The 21715-nt window shown below is 39.0% G+C and overlaps 2 protein-coding genes across 3 annotated transcripts; one reads left to right on the plus strand and one right to left on the minus strand.

Annotated features, from left to right (window-relative positions):
- Window positions 1-2704: 2704 nt before the first annotated feature.
- fuca2 (alpha-L-fucosidase 2) lies at window positions 2705-11135 on the minus strand. Its single transcript, XM_049595687.1, has 7 exons — window positions 10809-11135; window positions 7643-7830; window positions 7135-7474; window positions 6839-7049; window positions 5944-6134; window positions 4443-4551; window positions 2705-3854 (listed from the first exon to the last, which is right to left on the minus strand). Exons 1-7 carry the CDS (start codon window positions 10994-10996, stop codon window positions 3717-3719), a joined length of 1365 nt encoding a protein of 454 aa, XP_049451644.1. The 5' UTR covers window positions 10997-11135; the 3' UTR covers window positions 2705-3716.
- A 66-nt stretch (window positions 11136-11201) lies between these two features.
- On the plus strand, window positions 11202-18288 carry LOC125900597 (putative deoxyribonuclease TATDN3). Of its 2 annotated transcripts, none has more exons than XM_049595692.1 (10): window positions 11202-11402; window positions 11489-11521; window positions 11602-11675; window positions 12104-12188; window positions 13346-13408; window positions 13499-13608; window positions 14567-14622; window positions 14703-14815; window positions 15135-15215; window positions 17889-18288. In XM_049595692.1, the coding sequence occupies exons 1-10, from the start codon at window positions 11337-11339 to the stop codon at window positions 18030-18032; spliced, it is 825 nt and encodes a 274-aa protein (XP_049451649.1). In that variant the 5' UTR covers window positions 11202-11336; the 3' UTR covers window positions 18033-18288. The 2 variants fall into 2 exon arrangements, with proteins under 2 accessions (XP_049451649.1, XP_049451650.1); XM_049595693.1 differs by having other exon boundaries at window positions 15138-15215.
- Window positions 18289-21715: the final 3427 nt, after the last annotated feature.

The raw sequence follows: 21715 nt of genomic DNA on the forward strand, positions 1-21715 counted from the left end.
TGACTGAGATATCACTTACAGGGGACACTGAACACCGCAGGTTGAACAAACAGCTGATACACACACCAGTAAATACTCCATAAAAACCTCTGTCCTGCAAAGTCTTCACTTCTCACCTCATCATTAATTCATTCACTCTTTGATCAATCCACCATCGTTTCATTTATCTGTCAGCTCTCTCAAACCAGCCGTACTTTATGCCATTATCACAGCAGTACCTGAAAATAATCTTGACATGATTGTGTGTTTCCATGGCAACCATGCCAACGTCTGTAGCCAGTTTTTTTTTTTCCCCCGGTTCCTGTCTACATATATAATTACTACCACAGATTACAGCACCAAGACTGCAGGAGTGAGTGGAGAAAAAACAGGCTTCAGCCACGCAGTGCGTCAATATGTGATCATACAGTGTTACAGGTTATACTTCATATGCTGCTAGGCATTAAAATAGAGCTGCTTACTGTGACTGTGTGTGTGTGTGTGTGTGTGTGTGTATTAACATTAAATCATATATAAAGAAAAGGCATGTCTGGGTCTATGATTCAAAATGCTGCTTTCATTTAGGTCATGTATGGGTCACAGTATGACAGATGTGTGTTTAATTAAATGTGAAACTGAGGTTCAATGCAACACACACTGTTTAACTCCTACAATATGTTTATAAACTGTACTATCAGCAACTATTTTGATAATCAAGAATCATTTAAAGGTCCAGTGTGTAGGATTTAGGGGGACATACTGTTAGAAATGGAATATAACAGTATTTTCTTTAGTGTATAATCACCTGAAAATAAGAATTGTGTTTTCGTTGCCTTAGAGTTGTTTATAACTGCCTAAGGAGAGGGTCCTCATCCTTAGAGTCCACCATGTTGCACCGCCATGTTTCTACAGTAGCCCAGAACGGACAAACATTCCCATTTTGTGTTATCGTGTCGGCCACTGTAGTTAGCAGCTTCTCCGCGACGAGCATTTGTAGCGTGAAACTGCTTTATTCAGTGTTTTTACCAGATTAAATCACCAGACCCATCTGTTTTGGGGAGGAAGAGACCTCTGTGGTCTCTCCCAGTAAAAACCTCCTAAACGAAGAACATTGAAAGAATCCTAACCAGGTGTCACACTTGGCACATGGGAGAAGTTTCAGATGGTTGCAGTGTGCAATCATCACCTCTAGATGGCACTAAATCCCACACACTGTTCCTTTAAGTCATTTTTATTAAGCAAAAATGCCAAAAAAAATCTCATAGTTCCAGCTTTCCAAATGTGACTTTTTGCTTTTTTTGGTTGCTTTTCTTATATGATAATAATAATCTATATCTATTTTAGGGTTTTATACCAACGGTCAGACAAAACTCTTTTAATCATTTAATAAAATTTAATTTAATGGTGCAAACGCATAATCAGTTAATCGAGAAACGACTCAACAGATTAATCTTAAATGAAAATTATCACTAGCTGCAGCCCTACACTAGCACAAAAAAACTATAGATAATTTTGTTAGTTTTTAATTACATTTTTCTTATTGCAATATGAATCACAATTTTAGAGGGAATGGTAATTTTTGCATTTTATTTAAATGTAAATGTTTGTTTTTAATACTGATGATGTAATTTTTGTTGTGGTCTGTATCACACAAGCATTTTCTCTTATGTCTGTAACATGATTTGTAGGCCAAAGCATCTCTGTAACACCACATTACTCATATTTAATGGCACATTTTACCTTCATAACAAAATTACATTTCCTACAATTTGGATAGTTAACCTGTCCATAATTCAATCCTTATGATAAAATTCCCCTTAAAGTCAACATATATTATTGTATTCAGCCCCACCTTTGTGTCAAAGATTTTTATGTGACAAAATAATCATATTTTGGCTTCAATCTTTAGTTTTCTGTTCACTTTCATTTCACAAACATGAACACGGAATAAATCTGTGAGCTGAATGTGGAAAACGACCTGAAATCGCCTCCTATTATTAAATGTGTTCAGCCCTGCTGCGTGTCCAATCCCCCGTGCATTTGTCCTCACATGATTTGCATCCTCACATCTTTGTTGTTGTTGTTTAGGGGATCAGCTGTCATGTGCGGGTACCCAGGCTGGGGAAAGCCTGCTGAAGGGGGGAAATGCACGGACGTGAGAACCCCTTGTGAACCCCCCATCTGCACGTCATGGAACATTTGCAGAGCAGGGACCTCCCACCTTAAAGGCGTGCAGCAGAGAGCAGACACAACAGTGAGACCTGCCTTGCATCGGACTCACCATCTTGGGTGACAAATACACCTATTTCTGTTGTCACCCGGAGAACAAGGTGCATATAATCACGGCTTATTAACACGGTGTGTGCGCGGTGTGAAGCGGCGGGGAACGGAGGCTTACCGGTCACCGTGCAGCCTGCAGATACTTTCATTTCCCCGACATTCTCCTCATGCATGACAGGGAGCGGTGTTTTCCTGGGTCGTCTTTGCACAGCTGGGGTGTAGAGTAGAGATCAATTTTGCGCCGTCAGCGTGCTTAAAAATGTCACGCAAGGCCGAGGTGTCATTACAGATGTGAGCAGCAGGGGGCGCTAATAGAACACAATACCTGAGGTAATCCAGGAGTGCAGAAGTCAAGCTGGTACAACCAAAAGTTATAAAGATAACGTGATTTATTTGGGGGAATATTCTGTATATTTTCATGCAAAAATTAGACTTTAAAAAAAGATGGTGCTTGAAGGTTTCATTTATTTTATTAAATCATCCCGTCATATATAAAACATTCACTTCCACTTTGATAAATGCTGCAGATTTACTTAAAAAAAAAAAAATCACATAAAAACTTGTAGGCTTAACAAAAACCACAACAGTGCAAAAAAACTAGCCAAAAATCACAAGTTAACATATTTCACAGTTCTGATGTAAAGAGAGGTCACATGTTGATTATTGCATACAGGCTGTAGGTCGACCTTAACACAACCTAAAAATGACTTTTATGTCTCAAAGTTCGGAAACTCTGAGCCAGACAGCGGTGTAAAAATACTAAGATTATTTAAGTAATTCCACAGAGTTAAATTGTAAAATATTACAAATAAAATCCCTGCATTTAAACTCTTACTTAGGTAAAAGCAAAGTATGAGCATCAAAATATACTCAAAGTACCAAAAGTAAAAGTACTCTATGTATAATAGTGTAAATTATATTATTGGATAGGTATTAATGATGCATTCATGTTTAAGCATCATTTTCAACTATTTGATAATCCATAAGACATCACAATTTATTATTTGATTTATACTTTGTTTAATAACCTGACTCTGCAGAGTAACTGATGAATGTGTGGAGTAAAATGTGAAGTAAAAAGTACAATATTGGCTTCCAAAATGTGGCAGAGTAGAAGTTAAAGGTACATCAAATGGAAATACTCACTTTAAATACCTAAAAACTGGACTTCAGTAAAGAACATGGGTAAATGTACATGTTTACTTTCCACCACCGGAGCTACAATATAAGACTTTAATCGTCAAAGTTTTCCTAATCAAAAACAATAATCATGTACTAGTGTTTATTTTTGATTGCCCTGTGTTAGTATTTTAAAAAAAGACCATTTTTAATGTAATAGTGCAGCTGGCAGACAGTACAGTACATTTTATAGTTCAGTGATTTCAACATTAAAACCCTGGGTCGTCCTCCTGGACTGCAGCGCTGTCAGTTCCTCTTCACCTGCCTCTGGTTTCCCTCTAAGTGGCACCTGTCAGCCTCAGAGTCCAGGCCCACTGGCAGGGCATCTGGCTGAAGGACAGCTGGGGCAGGAGCACCCGCAGCCCGCTGGGCTTCACAGGCTCCCACTGCAGAGGCCCGTGACCGAGAAGCACCACCTTTTTTAGGACAAAAGCAACAAGGTTGACAGAAAGAGAGGGGAGGGGGAGAGAAAGAGAGAGGTGCTGTGTGAACAGTGAGTCAACCTCATTTCCCAGGATGCAGTGCAGTTATTGGACCTTCTAGTGGAGTTAGACCAATATTTTGAGCCTTTAATTAAAAACTGGCAGGTCTTTCTTTTTCTGCTCATGATGGTGGTTCTTCTCTGACCACAGCTACACTACAGTCTGTAAAAAAGGCTTCTGTAACACTGCTGGAGAGATGAACACTATCCTTCCAAAATATATTCCCTCATTTGGTGTTTTGATGGTGGTGGAGAGAGTTGTCCAACACGTCAGTCCCAAATCTCCCAAAAGTGTTTGACTGGGTTGAGATATAGTGACTGTGAAGGCCTTAGCGTATGATTCACATCATTTTAATTCTCATCAAACCATTCAGTGACCCCCTGTTCCCTGTGAATGGGGACATTGTCATCCTGTCACCCTGTCATCCTACTCATTTATTCAGGTTTGTCCTTTAATCTGTCACCCGTCTGTACATTATATATCGGCAGCTTGACTGATTTATCCCTCTGGCTTTGATCTTACCTGAGTCTGTGCTTCTGTTGCCAGAGGTTCACTGAGAATCACAGATCCATCAGTGGGCCACTTCAGTAAAGTGGCATAGATGCTCTTTTCCTGTGGCCTGAAGGTGTACCTGTCAAGATATACATAGAATTATTATCAATGACACAGGCTTCTATATGAGCTTAAAAATACCATTAACAATATCTGATCTTATTACACTATAGTTTGTTTGACTTGAGAGTGAGGACATTAAATCACACACAGCTACAGATATGTCAACAATGACACAATGTAAGTCAAACAGTTGTTGGTAATGTGGTCCTTAAAGGTGTACTGTGCAGGAAATGTCAGTTACTGTTTGTAAACACAACATTTACACTCCTTGTACGTACTCTGCAATCCACTTTACTACTGTAGGAATGTCAATATTTGTTGTGATGGAAAAAGCCCATACTTTAGCAAGCTAACTAAGCTAACTGCTGGAAAACAGGCCAACTCTGCATTGCTCTTCATCCCCATCCTCTCTTTCAAGTGAACGTCCACAGATTCACTCTCAATTTGGAATGAGCTTTGTTCGCTTGGCATTTCCTCAAGCTATATTTGTGTTTTTCAGCACTGTATCCACCAGTTTTGTAGCTTCCTCTTAGATGCATGCAGCTACTAAGCCCTCACCTCACCTGTGGCTGTAATTGTCTGGGGGCTACATGGCCAGGAATGTCCCAAACATAGCAGAAGACAATGAGAAAATACAGGCAGAGGGCAGGATCACACCACCACACACTTCTAGTGGGTCATAAATGGTAATTGAGAGGGATAACTACTGTATGAGTCTATACATTGTTTTATAGGAAAACCCTGCATAGTGTAACTTTCATGTAAAGTTAGCCAAGATGGAGGTGTCCTGGGGTCTCAGTCATAAAGTGATGCGTAAATTCCATAATAAAAATGTACATACGGTATGCACCAAAAATATTCGACAATTTCTACAATCAGGCTTTTACCTCACCATCTGCGTCGCCAATTTCCTGTCTCTAAAATGTCTCTAAGCATGGTTCAAAGTTTCTCCCATTAAGTCTGTTTTTATAGATCACAACTTTTGCATGGGAAGTGGCGTAAACCTCTTTCAGGCCTCGTTTTGTGCATACGCAATGTTTATAAATGAGACCCCAGGTGACCAGGCAACCTGGCAACCTCATACCAACAATCCAAAATAAAATGTCTTCATCATCACTTGTAAAATCACATGCTACTCACTCACTCACTCACTAAACAGTAGGTACATAATACATGAATTTTACTTGACTTTTGGCAAAATTAACTGCAAAGAAACACCCAATATAGTGCTGGGAAAAAAAATTAAAAAATCCTCCCTTCATATTCTGTTTAAGAATGTAGGGATTTTTCATCCAAACATGAAGAACAACAAAGCTAAGGGAAAAAAAAAAGTATCTGTACTATAAATTTCCTTAAAAAGCTTGCGTACGCACTGCAAACCACACATACAAACAAACAAGAGACCCACCAGACACTGGCAGTGACGTTATCTTTCTGAACCCGCCATGCTGTTGTGTTGTAGATGGCCTCTCCGTTGACCTTCAGCCACTGACCCATCTGCCTCAGGCGCTCCTCAAAGATGGGAATGATCCGTCCATCGTGTGTTGGACCGATGTTCATCAGCAGGTTTCCCCCACAGGACACAGTCTCCACCAGAGTCTGAAACACCAGGTTGGATTTTGTTGAACAGACTGTGTGGCTTTACTGCACAAATGTTTCTTTACAGCTGGAGGGCGCTGTTCCCCCAGAGTGTACAGGACTAAAACTATCAGAGAGACAGAGAGAGTTTACAGTTTCAGTTTACGTTTTTAATGGCAAGATCAGGTCTGTTTGTTTTGGAGAGGAAGAGAGTCTGCAGATAATGTGGCTCATGGTAAAAACCTCCTGAACATCTGGATCTTCAATTATCAGATAAAAAAGGTGAGCACACAGGTGCAGGTCCTCGACCAGCAGCTTGTCTGCGACATGTCAAACAGCCTCTGAGAAACACTGATTTTTAACATAAAACTGCTTTATTCAGTGTTTATAGCAGTTTTAATCACTGGTCCTGTTTGTTTGGGAGAGGGGGAGACCTCGATGGATAATTCGGGTCATGGTAAAAACTTCCTGAACAAAGAACGCTGAAGGATTTCTTGCTGGGGAGAAGTTTCAGCTGGTTGCAATCTGCAGTCCTCACAGCTAGATGCCACAAAACCCCTCTAAATCTTACACAGTGTTCCTTTATGCATAATCCTCAATATATATATATATATATATATATATATATATATATATATATATGTGTGTGTGTGTCATTAAATCATGCATATTGATTTTTTCAAGCTAATAAAACAGTTTACAGATAAAGGAGATCTTGGTCTCACCGATACAAGCTCCTCGATGGTGAGGTAGTCGCTGAGATGAGCGTTGCGTCTGTAACCCCAGGACCCTTTGTCGATGGTCATGCAGTTTTCCCACTTGTGTTTGAGCAGGTGTCCCGGCTGGTAGCGATCAGCACAGGTGTAATATCCACCATGCTTGCAGATGGAGCCGTAGCCCCAGCGATCATTCGTCACCACCGTGTCTCGCACAGGACTGTGAAGACATGCAGGTAAATCTCACACTGGCTGTGTAAATGTTAAATCTAACACACACTAACTGTATGACTTAACTTAATTACCTGTCATTATAGAGCCAGGCTAAGAAACCTGTGCTGTTCCAGTACTTGTCAGGTGCGTTGCCGTCCCCATCAGACCACAGGATCTCTGGTTTGTACTTGGCAATGAGCTCATAGAGCTCAGGTAGAGTTTTAGTGGTGGGGAAGTAGTTTGTAGTGAAGACGTTGGCAGCGTCCTGTTCAAAGAGCGGGTTAAACCACTCAAAAAGAGAGTGATACAGCCCTAAACGCAGGTCACTGTGAGTACGAACAGCACTCGCCACCTCATCCACCAGATCTCTCTTTGGTCCAACATCCACTGCATTCCAGTTCCAGGAGTTTTTTGAGCCCCAAAGTGTGAAACCTGAAAAACAGGTAAAACAGTATGTCTTCTGCACGGCTGAAAGAATGCAGCATGACACGCATACTCCAAATATGTGGAACTGTATTCTTGTTTTAGCTCCTTGAAATAATCTTTTGTTACAGTAAAGAACTTAAACAATTAGAATACTAAGTAGATCATGTTCTGTACCTTCATGATGTTTTGTGGTCAGGACAATGTATTTTGCCCCTGATGCAGCAAAGATGTCCGCCCACTCTTTGGCATTGAAGAACTCAGCAGTGAACTGCGGTGCAAAGTCTTGATACTTGAAGTCTGGAGGATAATTCTTCTGCATGAACTCAACAAATGGCTTCAGTTTTTGCTTCTGCCAGTAATACCTGCAACAGAAAACAAACACAAAACAGCCTGAAGGAAGACAAGCCACTTAATGAAGGTGAACAGTCTTATTCTATGATGGCACAATACATTTATATTTACTGTATGTCAACCATTAATTGCAATTTATATTTAAGGTTGATGTAACAAACTTTAAAACTGTTGATAAGGGGGATGAAGCTTGTTGAGAAAATAATACACAATTAAAGCCTTGGTATTGATTTACTTCCTAGTTAGTAATGACATGTAATATACTAAATCACTTGATATGGGTGAACACATTGAACCACGACGTGTTATAATAACTCTACAATGACCCCAGTTATTTAAGGTGGCTCTTATGGAGCTTTTATTGCATGATCTTCATCAGCAGATGGAGTTTGTGGGCCCAGTGTCCTTGCATTTGTGTATTTCCACTTTTTCTGAGCATTTTAAGGACTTATCGCACTGTTAAGGTAAAAGTTGTGTATCTCACCACAAGGCCTGTTAAGTTACTGTTATGGAGCTTTTGGTCATATCACGTGAACATCCTCAGGAGACGATCAGATGTGAGGTTAACATGGACAAAATTCTCTTGAAGGTGCTCAGAAAAAAAGAGGAAATGTGACCTCAAGTTCCAGAAGTGCTACTAAATCAGGGTGTCTACAGGTCCTTAAAAAGTCGTAAATTGTCCTAAATTTGGATTTAATGGGTCTTAAATATTTTCTGTCACATTACCTGCTTCACATTTTTTTAAACAATCACAAGAAGTTTGTGCTCTAGAGAAAGGATCAGCACTCAGTGAATAACCTCCTAAGCCCTATGATAAGGCTGTCTCTGGCATCCCAGAGACACTCCCCTAATGCCAGGTCTCACTGCTCCCCGCACCAACCCAATAACCTCCTTTACCTTACTTACACATGGCTTTCTCAGCCCAAACAGCACTGCCACCTTCAACCAAACCCAGGCTCCAAACATGCGAGCTCCAGGTAGAAACAGTGCTGATACTACCTTTCCTAGCACATTCACCATACTCTATTTCACACGCTACATAGCATAACTCCAATATAAGCTAAAGTTAAAGGAGATAGATAACTCACAGGATCAGCAAACACACTCACCTTGCAGCATTATATATATAATAAGTATTTTCATTGCAGGCATGCTTGGTCTTAAATTTCATATAAGGTTGTATTTAAAAGGTTTAAAAAATAATCTTAAATTTAACATATCTGTAGACACCTTGTGAATGGACCCTGAACTTGTGGTGAGATTTTTCAGTTTGTGTGTAACTACATTGCACGGATGTCAGCTGCAGACTTCATTGTATTCAGGAAGCTACTTTAAAATTATAGCTTTACAAGCCACTAGTTACCTCACACTGAAACAAGTAAAACCAGAGCAACGCTACCCCAGGGCGAAATCTAGTTTGGTCAGCTAAAGCTACTTAGAAAAACTAGCTCAAACTACTTTGTAAAAAATTACCAAACTGACAATTTGATTGCTGTGAGATTAACAAAATATAAAACATAAAGCCACTAGACTGGAATTATTGCAGAAAGTGCCTACTTGTCTACAGGTCATATATAAATAAAAACAACAACATATCCCACTACTCATGGTAAAATGTGAGGAATGTGTCAGCTCTGGTTTGAAGACAATGTGCATCAGTCAGTCAGACACCTGACTTCAGAAACTAGGGTACAGGTGGGGGTTTTGCACCAAGCAGGATTACTCACTTAGCCTGTTAACTTCTAAAATATCATGCAACAACTTCAACTTATTACTCAGTAGTTAGTGGACCACAAATACTACAACTACGGAAAATCAATCACTTGTGCAGCATCTACTAACTGTGAAATATCTACACTTCTTACATGCAGTAATGTAAATTCTGCCACACTAAGCCTGTATATTTATTATTATTATTATATCTTGCTTGTATATTTTACTGCTTACAATCAATCAGGTGCAACGTCAGTATTGTTAAACTGTACAATATCAATACTTCCATCAGGCAATAATGTGAAATCAGCCATTCAGTCTGTCTCTCATAATATTGTTTTGTGTTTTTATACTGTTTGCTTATCATGCTGCTCTTTGTTTTTGTCCAGTTTACTCTTTTATGTACTTATATATTGCTTTGTATTTTTTTCCTCCGATGCCTCCTGTTTGCGCTATCCCTTTGCTGCTGTAATGTTGCTTTAGTTAGTTTCACAAATTCAGATTCAAAACATTAAAAACTGTAGCCAAATATTTTGTCACAGATGAGCTGACAATCCAGCTTCCTGGAACAGCCTTGAGAAGTTACGGGGTTGGTCAAAGGGGTTTAATTACAGTAGAGAAGCGATGGCGTATAAAAACTCTTCTTTTATAGCCATTTATTATAGTTTCACTGGTTAACTGCAGAAAAAAATTATCATACAAAGCAAATTAACTACTTGAATCACTATGAAAACATGAAAGTAGTTGAACTACCAGTTGGCTTTTGCAAAATGTAGTTAAACTACTAGTTTACTGACATGTTCACTACTCCCCAACATTATCAAAACATTATCGTAAACTCTTCTTGACCTAAACTTGAAACCGTGTCATTAAAATAGGAACTGTAACAGAAATAGGGGAACAAAGCCCATGACCCTAACTGAGAAAATGTGATGTTTGTCTGTAATTTGGGTGTATGTCTGCAGCTGTCTCGTTATGGCGAAGATCTAGATGCTGCTCTACCCATTATAGAGAAATACAAAGACCACCATGTGGCCATTGGGGAGGTGATAATGTAGTATTTCTGATATGACTGTGCTGTCCTGGCTTTCTTTCGCATTTATATTAACTTTTTTCAGAGTCCTGAGTCATACTGCAGGACTGTAATTAGATGATTACTGTAGATGATATTAACTTACTTTACAAGGTAGTGCATGTACTAGAGCTGCTTGACCTTCAGGTTAAAACAGTGTCATTAAAATGGGTATTGAGATAGATATAGGGAACCAAAACTCACCAGAACCACTCGCTGCCGAAGCTGGGGACAGAGAAGACCCCCCAGTGTATGAAGATGCCAAACTTGGCCTGATCGTACCAGTCCGGCAGCGGCCTGGAGTCGATGGATTCCCAGGTGGGCTCATATTTAGCTCTGCAGGTGCTGATCAGCAGCATCGATAACAGGAAAGAAACCGTTAAAACCCCCATTTTAGATCAAAACTCCGTTTGTCTAGTGAAGCGAAACTATCCAGGAGACGCGGCGACTCTCACATGATCAAGCACACAGCTGACAGTAAAACAATAAAGCGAAAGTGCAGACAAATGACAGGAACAAGAGGAAGAGGAGAAGTTAAAGGTGCCGGAATACAGACCGGAATGTTAAATATGCTGACCGTTGGTGCACGGGGACACTCAGCCAATCAGAGTCAATGGAACGCCTCCTCCGCGGGCAACGCTGCGCTGTACATCTCGCGCTCCTTCGGATCTACGCATGCGCGTCCGTCTAACTTTGCGGAAGAAGGTGATGTTTTGGTTGCGGACGGTTTGAATGCCTGTCCACATGTATGGATACGTGGACTGTCACTGTCATATCTCTTCCGGGGATTTTGACAAGGTATTTGAACACTTTAAAGAATATTTGTGGATATTTTATCTGCTGTTTTTCTCATAAGCGTTAACTTTTACTGTTTTTATTATCAGGACATAGAGGAGGTGGTAGAGAGTTCAAAGAAGGTGAGCCACCTCAGCTAATCGTCCATACATTGTTAATATTGTGTGTGTTTAACTAATTACTTTGCTCTATTATTTCTAAGGCTGGAATATTGGCGTTATTAGCTGTAGCTGAGCATGCTGGGGAATTTGACAAGATAATCGACTTGTCACAGAGGTAACTATAACCATTACGTTGACATAATTTGGATTTAACGTGTTACTAGGTTTAGTTTAGTTGCACATACATGTATATAAAATACAAGAAACATAAAAAGTTGAAACACTGTGCAGGACAGGTTAGAAGCCACATATGGCTTATGAAGATACCTCCCCTATGAAATAACAATCATACATAAAAAGGAAAAGATTAAAACGAAGATTGCATAATTGAATAAGAGTTCCAGAACAATTTACAAAAAAAATTACAAATGAATCAGTTAGGTGTTAAGAGTCTTTGCAAATTAGAGTTGATGTTTTTTGAATAACGATAATGTAAATGATGATTGTAGAGATGGTCCACTGTATTTCAATAAATATTGATTAAGAGAGGTCTGACAAATTGACAACACTTGTCTCTTTGTTCTCGTTTTCACTCTTTCTCAGGTTTCCAGGGTTTATTTTTCCCTGTTTAGGAGTCCACCCTGTTCAAGACATTTCCCCTGAGCAACAGAGGGGGGCGTCTGTCCAGGTAGGCTCGAGTTTAAAGGGTCAGCTCACCCAAATTACACAGAAACACACCCAAAAACATATTGTTTCAATCACCTGTTGCTCTGTATAGCCAGACAGGTAGTTTTGGTTTGAGAACTTTCTCTAAGATGTCTGCCACAACCTACAACATACAAATTAGGAGGTCCAGGTCTACCAGAGTGTCTGGCATCACCCATCTCCTCTGATCATATTCTTCTTTGATGTATACACCTCATTAACCTAGAATTTTCATTCTCTTTCTCCATTTTTTAGGGATGCACGATGATATAGGCATATCATCAGCCAATATCGGCTTTAAAGCGAACTATCGAAATCAGCCAACGTGCTTTGTCTTCTTTTGCACAATGAATGAATATTACATAGATTGAAAAGTATTGTATTTCATGTCTCCATCTGCTGTTGGGCCATCATGATAAGAGTATATCTGCATAATATGATGTTAATTTCACGACAGAAGAGACTTGATGATCACTAAAATTAGACGGGGAAAAGTGGGTGTATTGATATCAGTCAAATTAGTTGTTTTATATCAGCATATCGGCAAAAAATCTAGTATTGTGCATCCCTACCATTGTTATTTTATTTTACTAATCTTATTTCAGTCTGTTTTGAATATATGCTATCTGTTGCATATTTTTATAAATACTATGGGGGGCATTTCTTACCTTTATTCAATAAGGACCGTGGAGAGCTGATAGGAAATGAGGGGAAAGATAGGTGGAAAATGACATGCCAACACAGACCCCCAGATGGATGTGCTTTATCTTAACAGTTTGACTGATTGAAAAGCACTCTGAGACAAATGTGTGTTTTTGGGCTATATAAATAAAATCGTCTTTACTTAGCAGCAGCACATCTTCCAGAAACAGTATCCTCAGTACTCTGGATGATCCACAGAACATGCTGTCAAAACTTTCTGTAGGGACGAAAGTAGCTCCAATGAAAACTGCTCCCAATGAGGTTGAGGGGTAACAGGGACATTTTGAACACACAAATCCAATCACACCCACTGACACATATCTCAAAACCTGGACAATTCCATGAGCCCTAACTGAGAAAATTAAATGTTTTTTGTATTTCTGCAGTTGTCATGTTAAAGTGAAGGTATAAAGGGTGTTTTCTCTGTCCTTAATGCAGGATCTAGATGCTGCTCTACCCATTATAGAGAAATACAAAGACCACCTTGTGGCCATCGGGGAGGTAATAATTATGTAGTATCTGTATCTCTGATGTGACTGTGCTGTCGTGGCTTTCTTTTGTATTAACATCAACTTTTTTTCTGTCGTTTAGGTTGGTTTGGATTTTACACCCAGATATGTCAGTGGTGAGACTGACAAAGAGAGCCAGAGACAGGTCCTCATTCGTCAGGCACAGATAGCCAAAGAACTGGATCTCCCTCTGTGAGTCACACTGTAGGACTGTAGATGGATGATTACTGTAGATGATATTAACTCAGGTGGTAAAGTTTGAATTCAAGCTTTACAAAGTAGTGGATGTACTAGAGCTACAGCAAAGGATTATTTACATTGTCGATTAATCTGTTGATTATTTGCTCGATTACTTGATTGTTTGGTCAATGAAGTGTCAGAAAACATAGACAAATGTCGAGCAGGGTTTCAAGCCCAAGATCAGCTTTTCCTAAGGTTTTTTTTTTTTTTTTTTCACAACTCAAAGACGTTCAGTTTACCGTTTACTTCAGTTTACTACTTGAAGACACTCAAATCAGACTTTTTACTTTTTTTTCTTGAAGAAATGACTCAAATTAACTCATCAATTATCAAATTAGTTGCTGATTAATTTGATATATGTTAAGTAATTTGGTTTATCAGTTTATCTTTGCATCTATAGTAGGGACATCCCAATATTATATCAGCTACATAAGTGAAAGGTAATATAAAGTGAAAATATAAAATAAATAAATAATAATAAAATAATAAATAAAATAATATAAAGGGAAAAGTATTCCACACAGTGATTAGATGCTCCCACAATAACGTTTGTAGAAGCATAATTTTGACATTACGTCATCATCAGGTCATTTATGTCATTTTGTTGTAAATGTGCTCTATAAATCTTTTTTGGGAGCATCTAATCAGCATGCGGACACATTTTTTTCTGACATTTGAATTGAAGAAATCCACTCACAATCCTTGACCTAGAGAAAACAGTCAATGCTTATTTAACAAACAGCTGTTGGTGGCGTTCCCAGGATTTGGAGATGTGTTTGGCAGCATAAAAGGAGACTTTCAAGAGCTTCTTTAAAATATTAGGCTTAGAATGTGTTGTAACATGAAATTCATATTCTGTTCCTTAATCAGTAGTCTTTCATAATATTTTTTATACTTGTTTTATTTCTAGAAATGTTCATTCACGATCTGCAGGAAGACCCACCATCCACCTCCTGAAGGAGCAAGGTAACCAGCAAAGTTTAGATTCTCTTCTGTTCACTCTTGTATTTGAGAAGTGAGCTGCAATTCCCCTGACATTCCACTAGGTGTCGAAAAAGCCCTGCTTCATGCTTTTGATGGGAAACCATCTGTTGCTATGGAGGGAGTGAAGGCTGGATATTTCTTTTCTATTCCACCATCCATCATACGCAGTGAACAGGTACAACAGAGCACCTGATCATGTTGAATTGACACTGTATCATAACCCAACCTGTTCAATATTTAAACACTAACACATCAACTCTTACATACACATATTCTTATTTGTAATTTGTGAGTAAATAAACAAGAAAACATGGATTTTAAAGACACAGTTCAAGTTGTTTGAATATCTTTGTCCTTTGTATGTGAACAGTTAAAGTTTACCCCTAAACTGCTGACATGTTCTCCTTAGACAGCACTGACATGTGTACTTGGCTCACTGTATCACATTTGATGTTAATGATTAATGATGGTTACTTCATGTATTTTCCACCAAGAAGCAGAAACTAGTGAAGCAGTTGCCGCTAGAGAACATCTGTCTAGAAACTGATTCACCTGCTCTCGGCCCAGAAAAGCAGGTGAAGTGTTTTTATCCTCATTTGTTTTGCATGTTTTTATATGGGTAATATTGCAATATCTCCTTGGCTTTTATTTTACAGATATATTTGTGACACATTAAACTAAAATCTGTTGTATTCAAGGTTCCAATGATCATGAAATTCCTGGATAAGTTAAGTATTTAAAGGAGCTATATGTAAGAAATCTAAAGCAAATAGTCGTAAAATCCTCCTAATATGTCACAGAGATTAAGGAATAATGTTCATATAGCATACTGATCTCACTGACAACAATAGTACAGCCAGAATATTCGCATTTAAAAAAATATTTTACGGTCCGTAAATCATGTTTATGTTTTGAATTTGTGTTTTGGCCTGTTGCGCCACCCACCGCCATCTACCAGTCAGGCAGTCAGTAGAGTCTCAGCATCAGTTACAGTTACAACTGAGCTACAGCAGCCGGCTCCTCAGCTGTATCCCGGCAGCAGCGTTAGCAGCAGAGAAGCCGGACTTGCTCGAACGGTCCGCTGGAAAACCGAAGATCAAGGACGCGGCGACACGGCCCTGCCACGGCAGCTGCCTGTGGGCAAACAAATCAGTCTCTCCAGCGTGCCGCTGTCCAGCAACCTTGAATCTGTAGGGGAGGGGGGGGCGGACACGACTCGCGGTGCAGTAACCGTTTTGGCCACATTCTTACATACAGCGCCTTTAAAGAAACTGTTTTCCAGGCCTGGAGATGGTTTGGAATTAACAGTTTTTGGCCTCTGTATAATATAGGTTAAGACAAAGATCTGTTCTTTGTATTACTTATTTAAAATCTAGTGCTGCAATGCATGACCATTACAACATCTCTAGTATCATGTGTTACGCATAAACCAGACTCTAGGGATAGACCGATATGGATTTTTTAGGGCTGATGCCGATACCGATTTTTTTCCATCACCCTTAGCCGATGACCGATAATGGACTGCCGATTTTCTTGAGCCGATATTTGGGGCCGATACTGCTTTTGCTCCCTCAATTTACATAAAAAAAATGACACAATGATAACAAATATTACAGGTCTCAAGTTTAAAATAAGAAACATTTATTGAACAGTAAAAAATACTAAAACAAGATGGAATGTTGAGGTAGAACAGGTAGAATATTATTATTATTATTATTATTATTATTATACATTCAAATAAAAAAAGAGTTCAGTGCTCTTACATCTTCCAGTAATGTCTTTATAAAATAAACAAATATTTAAGCTGAAGCATAAATAAAACAACAACTACTGTACACAATAGGATTCAACAGCTTTGTTCAACTTAACCACATACTTCCAAATGAAAAAAAGTGCCAGGGAAAAATAAATCCGCGAACCCACGCGCGTATCAGCCAATGCCGATACAAGTAAAAAACTCAAATATCGGCCCGATATATCGGCCAGCCGATGTATCGGTCTATCCTTAAACCAGACTGGCACTGTGTCATTGCCAAGGCTACTCCCCCCTTTTGTGGGAAAGAAACGCGCTGTCACATAAAAAGAGAAACAGGAAAATGCTGGAAATGCTGCTCCAACTAAATCTCCACCTGTAGATAAAACAGTTGATGATTAACAGGTTATTTGCAGACACTCAGCACAATAATACCTGGTGATACAATCAAACATGCATTGATTGAATCATCAGCTGTTGTGATCCAGACATCCACCCATGAAATATCTGGCGTGTGTGTTAGCTCATTGATCCACTTGGATGGGGGAAGACTTCAGGAACATGACGGCAATCAACCTTTATTTATCACGAATGTTCAGGGTCAGGCAAGGTCACAAAACAGTTATTATTAGACATTAATCCAACACACATCACATTGCACTAACATCTACAGGATCTTCTGGTTTATATTCCCCAAAAAGGGTGCGATTTGACAGGTTGCCAAGTGAGCATTTGTGCCGGTCTGGTCTGTTGGCACATGCAGCTAGTTGGTGGCAGGAAGGTCAACGAATGAGCTAAATTGGCAAGCGATAGCAGTCTTAGCTTATTTCATGAAGTATGTGTTATATAATATATATAGCTGTATTGTAATATAAGCCTACCCACTTTAAATTAGGACTTGCTGGAATTTCTTGAGGACGTTTCACCTCTCTGATTGACTTGGTCAGTCATGGGATCCCTCCCAGGCGACTTAACACCCGTTCTCACCTGGACCCATCTAACCCTAACGACACAACAACTCACATGTGACCTCAGCAGAACTGAAGAAGCTTCTTAATGTCACCACCACAACAACGCTGTAAAGCCGTGTTCAGCGTGATGACGTTCTGTCATCTCATTTAGCCACTTGTTAGCTACTGCCTTTTTTTAAGACGCATGAAAGCTTCAAAATTCACGAGTTGGGTATTTACTGACTTATTTTATGTCATGGAACAAAACCTGAAAGTCTTTTAAGCTTTGATGCATCTAACCAAAAACCCATTCAAAAAACCCACTGACTTTGAGACAATGGAACTGCGAGTGCAAAGATGACGACTCATTTCTGGGTTTTCGGACTCATTCCTTGGGCACTTGATCATGGAAAACTTTTGAGAAAGTAATTGGTAAAAAGGTGTGGGAGCCCTGTGTATTTCTTATATGTGTTTACCATTAAAACCCCTAAAGTTTTATTCACTTGCTCATGTCACATCCTTGTTCTTCTGTGTCCTGAATGCAGGTGAGAAATGAGCCCAAGAACATCTGTATCTCTGCAGAGTACATCAGTAAAATCAAAGGAGTGTCGCTGCAGGAGGTGATGGAGGTGACGACACAGAACGCTCTCCGACTCTTCCCAAAAATAAAAGCTGCCATCAGACCTTGACATAACCTTTAACGTTTATTTTTATCAGTCTATAATATCTCTAATTATAGCTCAGAAATTTAAAGTGGAAGTCAGATTGATCCAAGATGCTCTAAAGTGTAAATAAAAACCTCAGCAGATGACGTGTGAATCAGTATTAGAGGTGCCTATTAAAAGCTAAAACACTTACATGTTGACTGTCTAACTGTACTTACGTGCTGAAAGTCATGTATTTATCTCCATTTATTATTAAATAAAGGAAGATGAGATAATTTAACACACAGGTTGGATATTTTTCATGTGCGTGATGCATCTGAAATATTCAGCACGTCATGAACACCTTGTCATGCAACAAAAACAACAGCCAACATCTAACATGGCTCATTTAAACATTGTAAAGTGAATAATCATGATGCGACAGTGTGTTGTTTTTTATAGTTATTCACATCAACAGATCTATGCAGAGCAGTGATGTCATTAAGTAAGTTATTTCACTGGTTACTTATACTATTTATTTCAATGTGGTTGCTCTTTGTCTATAATGGAAAGGTGATTCATCTTCATTTAACAGCAGCAGCTCTAGCCAAACTCAAATGGCCCTGGATCAGTGGCAGTTCACAGCTGTGTGGGGTATTGCTGCCTTCAAGTGCTCCTCATAAGATCCTACTTTACAGCTCTGTGGTGTTAGAGAGCCAGCTTACTGTTGAGTACTTCAGGTATGTTTCACTGCTTCAGACAGTCTTTAATTTATGTCATATATTGATCTGAATTCTGATTTATGGGCTCACCCAACATCAAAGACACTGACACAGCCACACGAATCAACAGCTGGCAGGTACTGTCTCACTTATTATCAGCACAGTAATAAGGACAATAAAGACGGAAAATAACTGCATTTTAAATATGTCACAACTTTCATCTTGACAGTTACAAATATATCAACTTTGATTTTACTTTTGTTTTATGTTATGACCGCACACAGGGTGTCTACAGGTCCTTTAAAATGTCTTAAGTTTTCTTGATATAAAGCCCTAAAAAATCTTAGGAAGTCTTAAATTCAGATTTGATGGGTCATAAATATTTTTGGTCACATTACCGTGAAAATTCCTCTAGCCTGACAGACCCAGTGAAATGAATTAATAAATAGCATTTATGACAGCGATGAGATTTTGTTTTCATTTTACATTAAACGCATAAAACGTAAACTCACCCAATTGTTGTCATTTTAACTTACTGTTCATTTTGGACTGACATCAGTGCGTTTACTTGGAAAGAGCACTTACACGTGTCTCACACATATACAGTGGTGGAAAAAAGTTTTCGGACACCCCATGCATTTGTGAAATATTGCATTAAGAATCACTCTTAGGTCTTCAAGTGCAATTTCTTTTAGTACAGTCACAGCCAAAATACTAAATAACTCCTTAAAAAAAGCCATTAAAAACTTAAAATTGATTGGTTCCATAAAAATACATAAGAAATTTTGAGTATTGGGTCATTTTGGTACCAGTGATGAAGGTCGTTCTTTTTATTAAAAGACAGAATTTTTGTTGCCAGGCTTCGTGTCTACATAAAGCCAGCACATTTGAAAGTTCTTCAGACACAAAAATGGCTAAAACAAGGAACCTAACGCAGGAAACACGCCTGAAGACAAAGATTCTCAGCCAGGAAGGGTACAGCTGCCGCCAGATAGCCAGGAAGTGCAGATGCAGTCCTTCAGCAGTTGGATACACTCTGCAGAAATACAGATGAACCAACAGCTTGGAAGACAAACCAAGATCTGGGTGTCCAAGGGTTTCTTCAGCAAGAAATGACCGCATCGTGATCCGCATGTGCAGGCAAAACCGCCGAATGACATCACAGGAGCTTCAGCAGCAGTGGTCAAACCAAACTGGTGTCCAGTGTTCCACCCGCACTGTACGTGGCTGACTTTTAGATCATGGCTTAAGGTCCTACAAGGCTATCAAGAAGCCCCTGATCAATGAGAGACAGAGGTTAGCCCGGCGTCGGTGGGCCCAGGCACACAAGAACTGGACAGCCAGAAACTGGAAGAAGATTTTGTGGTCAGATGAGTCCAGTTTCCAGCTTTATCTTCCTCCTACTAATGTGAGGGTACGCAGAAGGCCAGGCGAAGCATTATCTCCAGCATGTACAGTACCTACTGTCAAGCATGGTGGAGGCAGTATCATGGTTTGGGGATGCATGAGTGCTGCTGGTGTTGGTCATCTCACTGTCTGTGATGGCACATTGAACTCTACCAAGTATTGTACCATTCTCGAAACCCACATGCTCCCTTCTGCACGTGCACTGTTCCATCGATGTAAAAACTGGATGTTTCAACAAGATAATGCCCCTTGCCACACATCCAAGGCCAGTAGAACTTGGCTGCAGGAGCACAGTATCCAGGTCTTAGAGTGGCCAGCTCAATCCCCGGACATGAGCCCCATTGAAAATCTGTGGTGGATTATCAAAAGGTCTGTTTCAAAGCATAAACCAAAGAATTTAGAAGAATTAAAAGCAGTAATTCAAGAAGAATGGGACAAGATTACCCCTCAACAGTGTGAAAGGCTCGTGGGGAACATGCCAGCCAGGATTAGAGCTCTACTACGTGCCAGTGGCAGGACTACTAAATATTAATTTGATGATGTGATGGTTTATTTATTTTTTGTTCAGTTTTGAACACATTCTCTGTTATTTGTTGACTTTGATACCGACAATGTTGAGAACTGACATATTGAAACTGTCAAGAATTTAGTTTTGTTAGTTTTTCTTGTAAACAATAAACAAAAAAATATAATTTGTATTTGTTTGTATCTGTCTAATGCAGCCACACCTTTTGAAACACAAAAAAGATTTTTCCACAAATATTTCAATAATAATATTTGAGACTGTAAAATTTTAAGGGTGTCCGAAAACTTTTTTCCACCACTGTATATACATTATGTGTATTTCCATTAGTGGTTTGGGCTTAAATTTCATATAAGGTGGTATTAAAAAGGTCTTAAAAAGTCTTGAATATAACTTGGTTATATCTGTAGACATCCTGTGCATAACATGCCCAAAAAAAGCAACAACACATATTTCAAATATTGCATCATGATTCACGATTTCAGTGGAAATGGAATTTTTTGCAATTCATTTTCTATATCTGTCTGTCTAGGATATATTTATTTTATATAATTTATTATATTTGTATATTGTATTTTATTATATGTACATAATATTTTATCATACATGTTTATTTTTTGGCTCTGTACCAAACAAGCATGTTTCCTCATGTCTAGAATATGATGTGTAGGCATTTCTGTAGCACCACAATTCTTAATTTCAAATGGTATGTTGTGACACATTTTACATTTATCAAAAGATTACAGCTCCTACAACTTGAATATTGCTGACAATGTTCGATTTCGGTAATATTTCAATACATTGTGCTGGCCTATTTTGTTTTTCCATTTTTAGAGTTTTATTCTGAGTTTAATCATAAAGAAATATTTCTGAACAAAGGTGTTTTTAAATGCACTTTACCCTGACATTTATTTGATAACGCCTTGCATAATATTTTAACTACTTTTAAGTAGTTTTGTAAAGACAAAGAATCGCCTTTACTTTACCTCAGTTATTATTTTTCCGGATTTTCCTAATACACCTTGAACGCAGCATGTGGTTAGTTCGCGGGCCGCCCTTCCTGGACACGTCAGCCG

The sequence above is a fragment of the Epinephelus fuscoguttatus genome, linkage group LG14, assembly GCF_011397635.1.
Source record: "Epinephelus fuscoguttatus linkage group LG14, E.fuscoguttatus.final_Chr_v1".
In the NCBI taxonomy this organism is placed as follows: Eukaryota; Metazoa; Chordata; class Actinopteri; order Perciformes; family Serranidae; genus Epinephelus; species Epinephelus fuscoguttatus.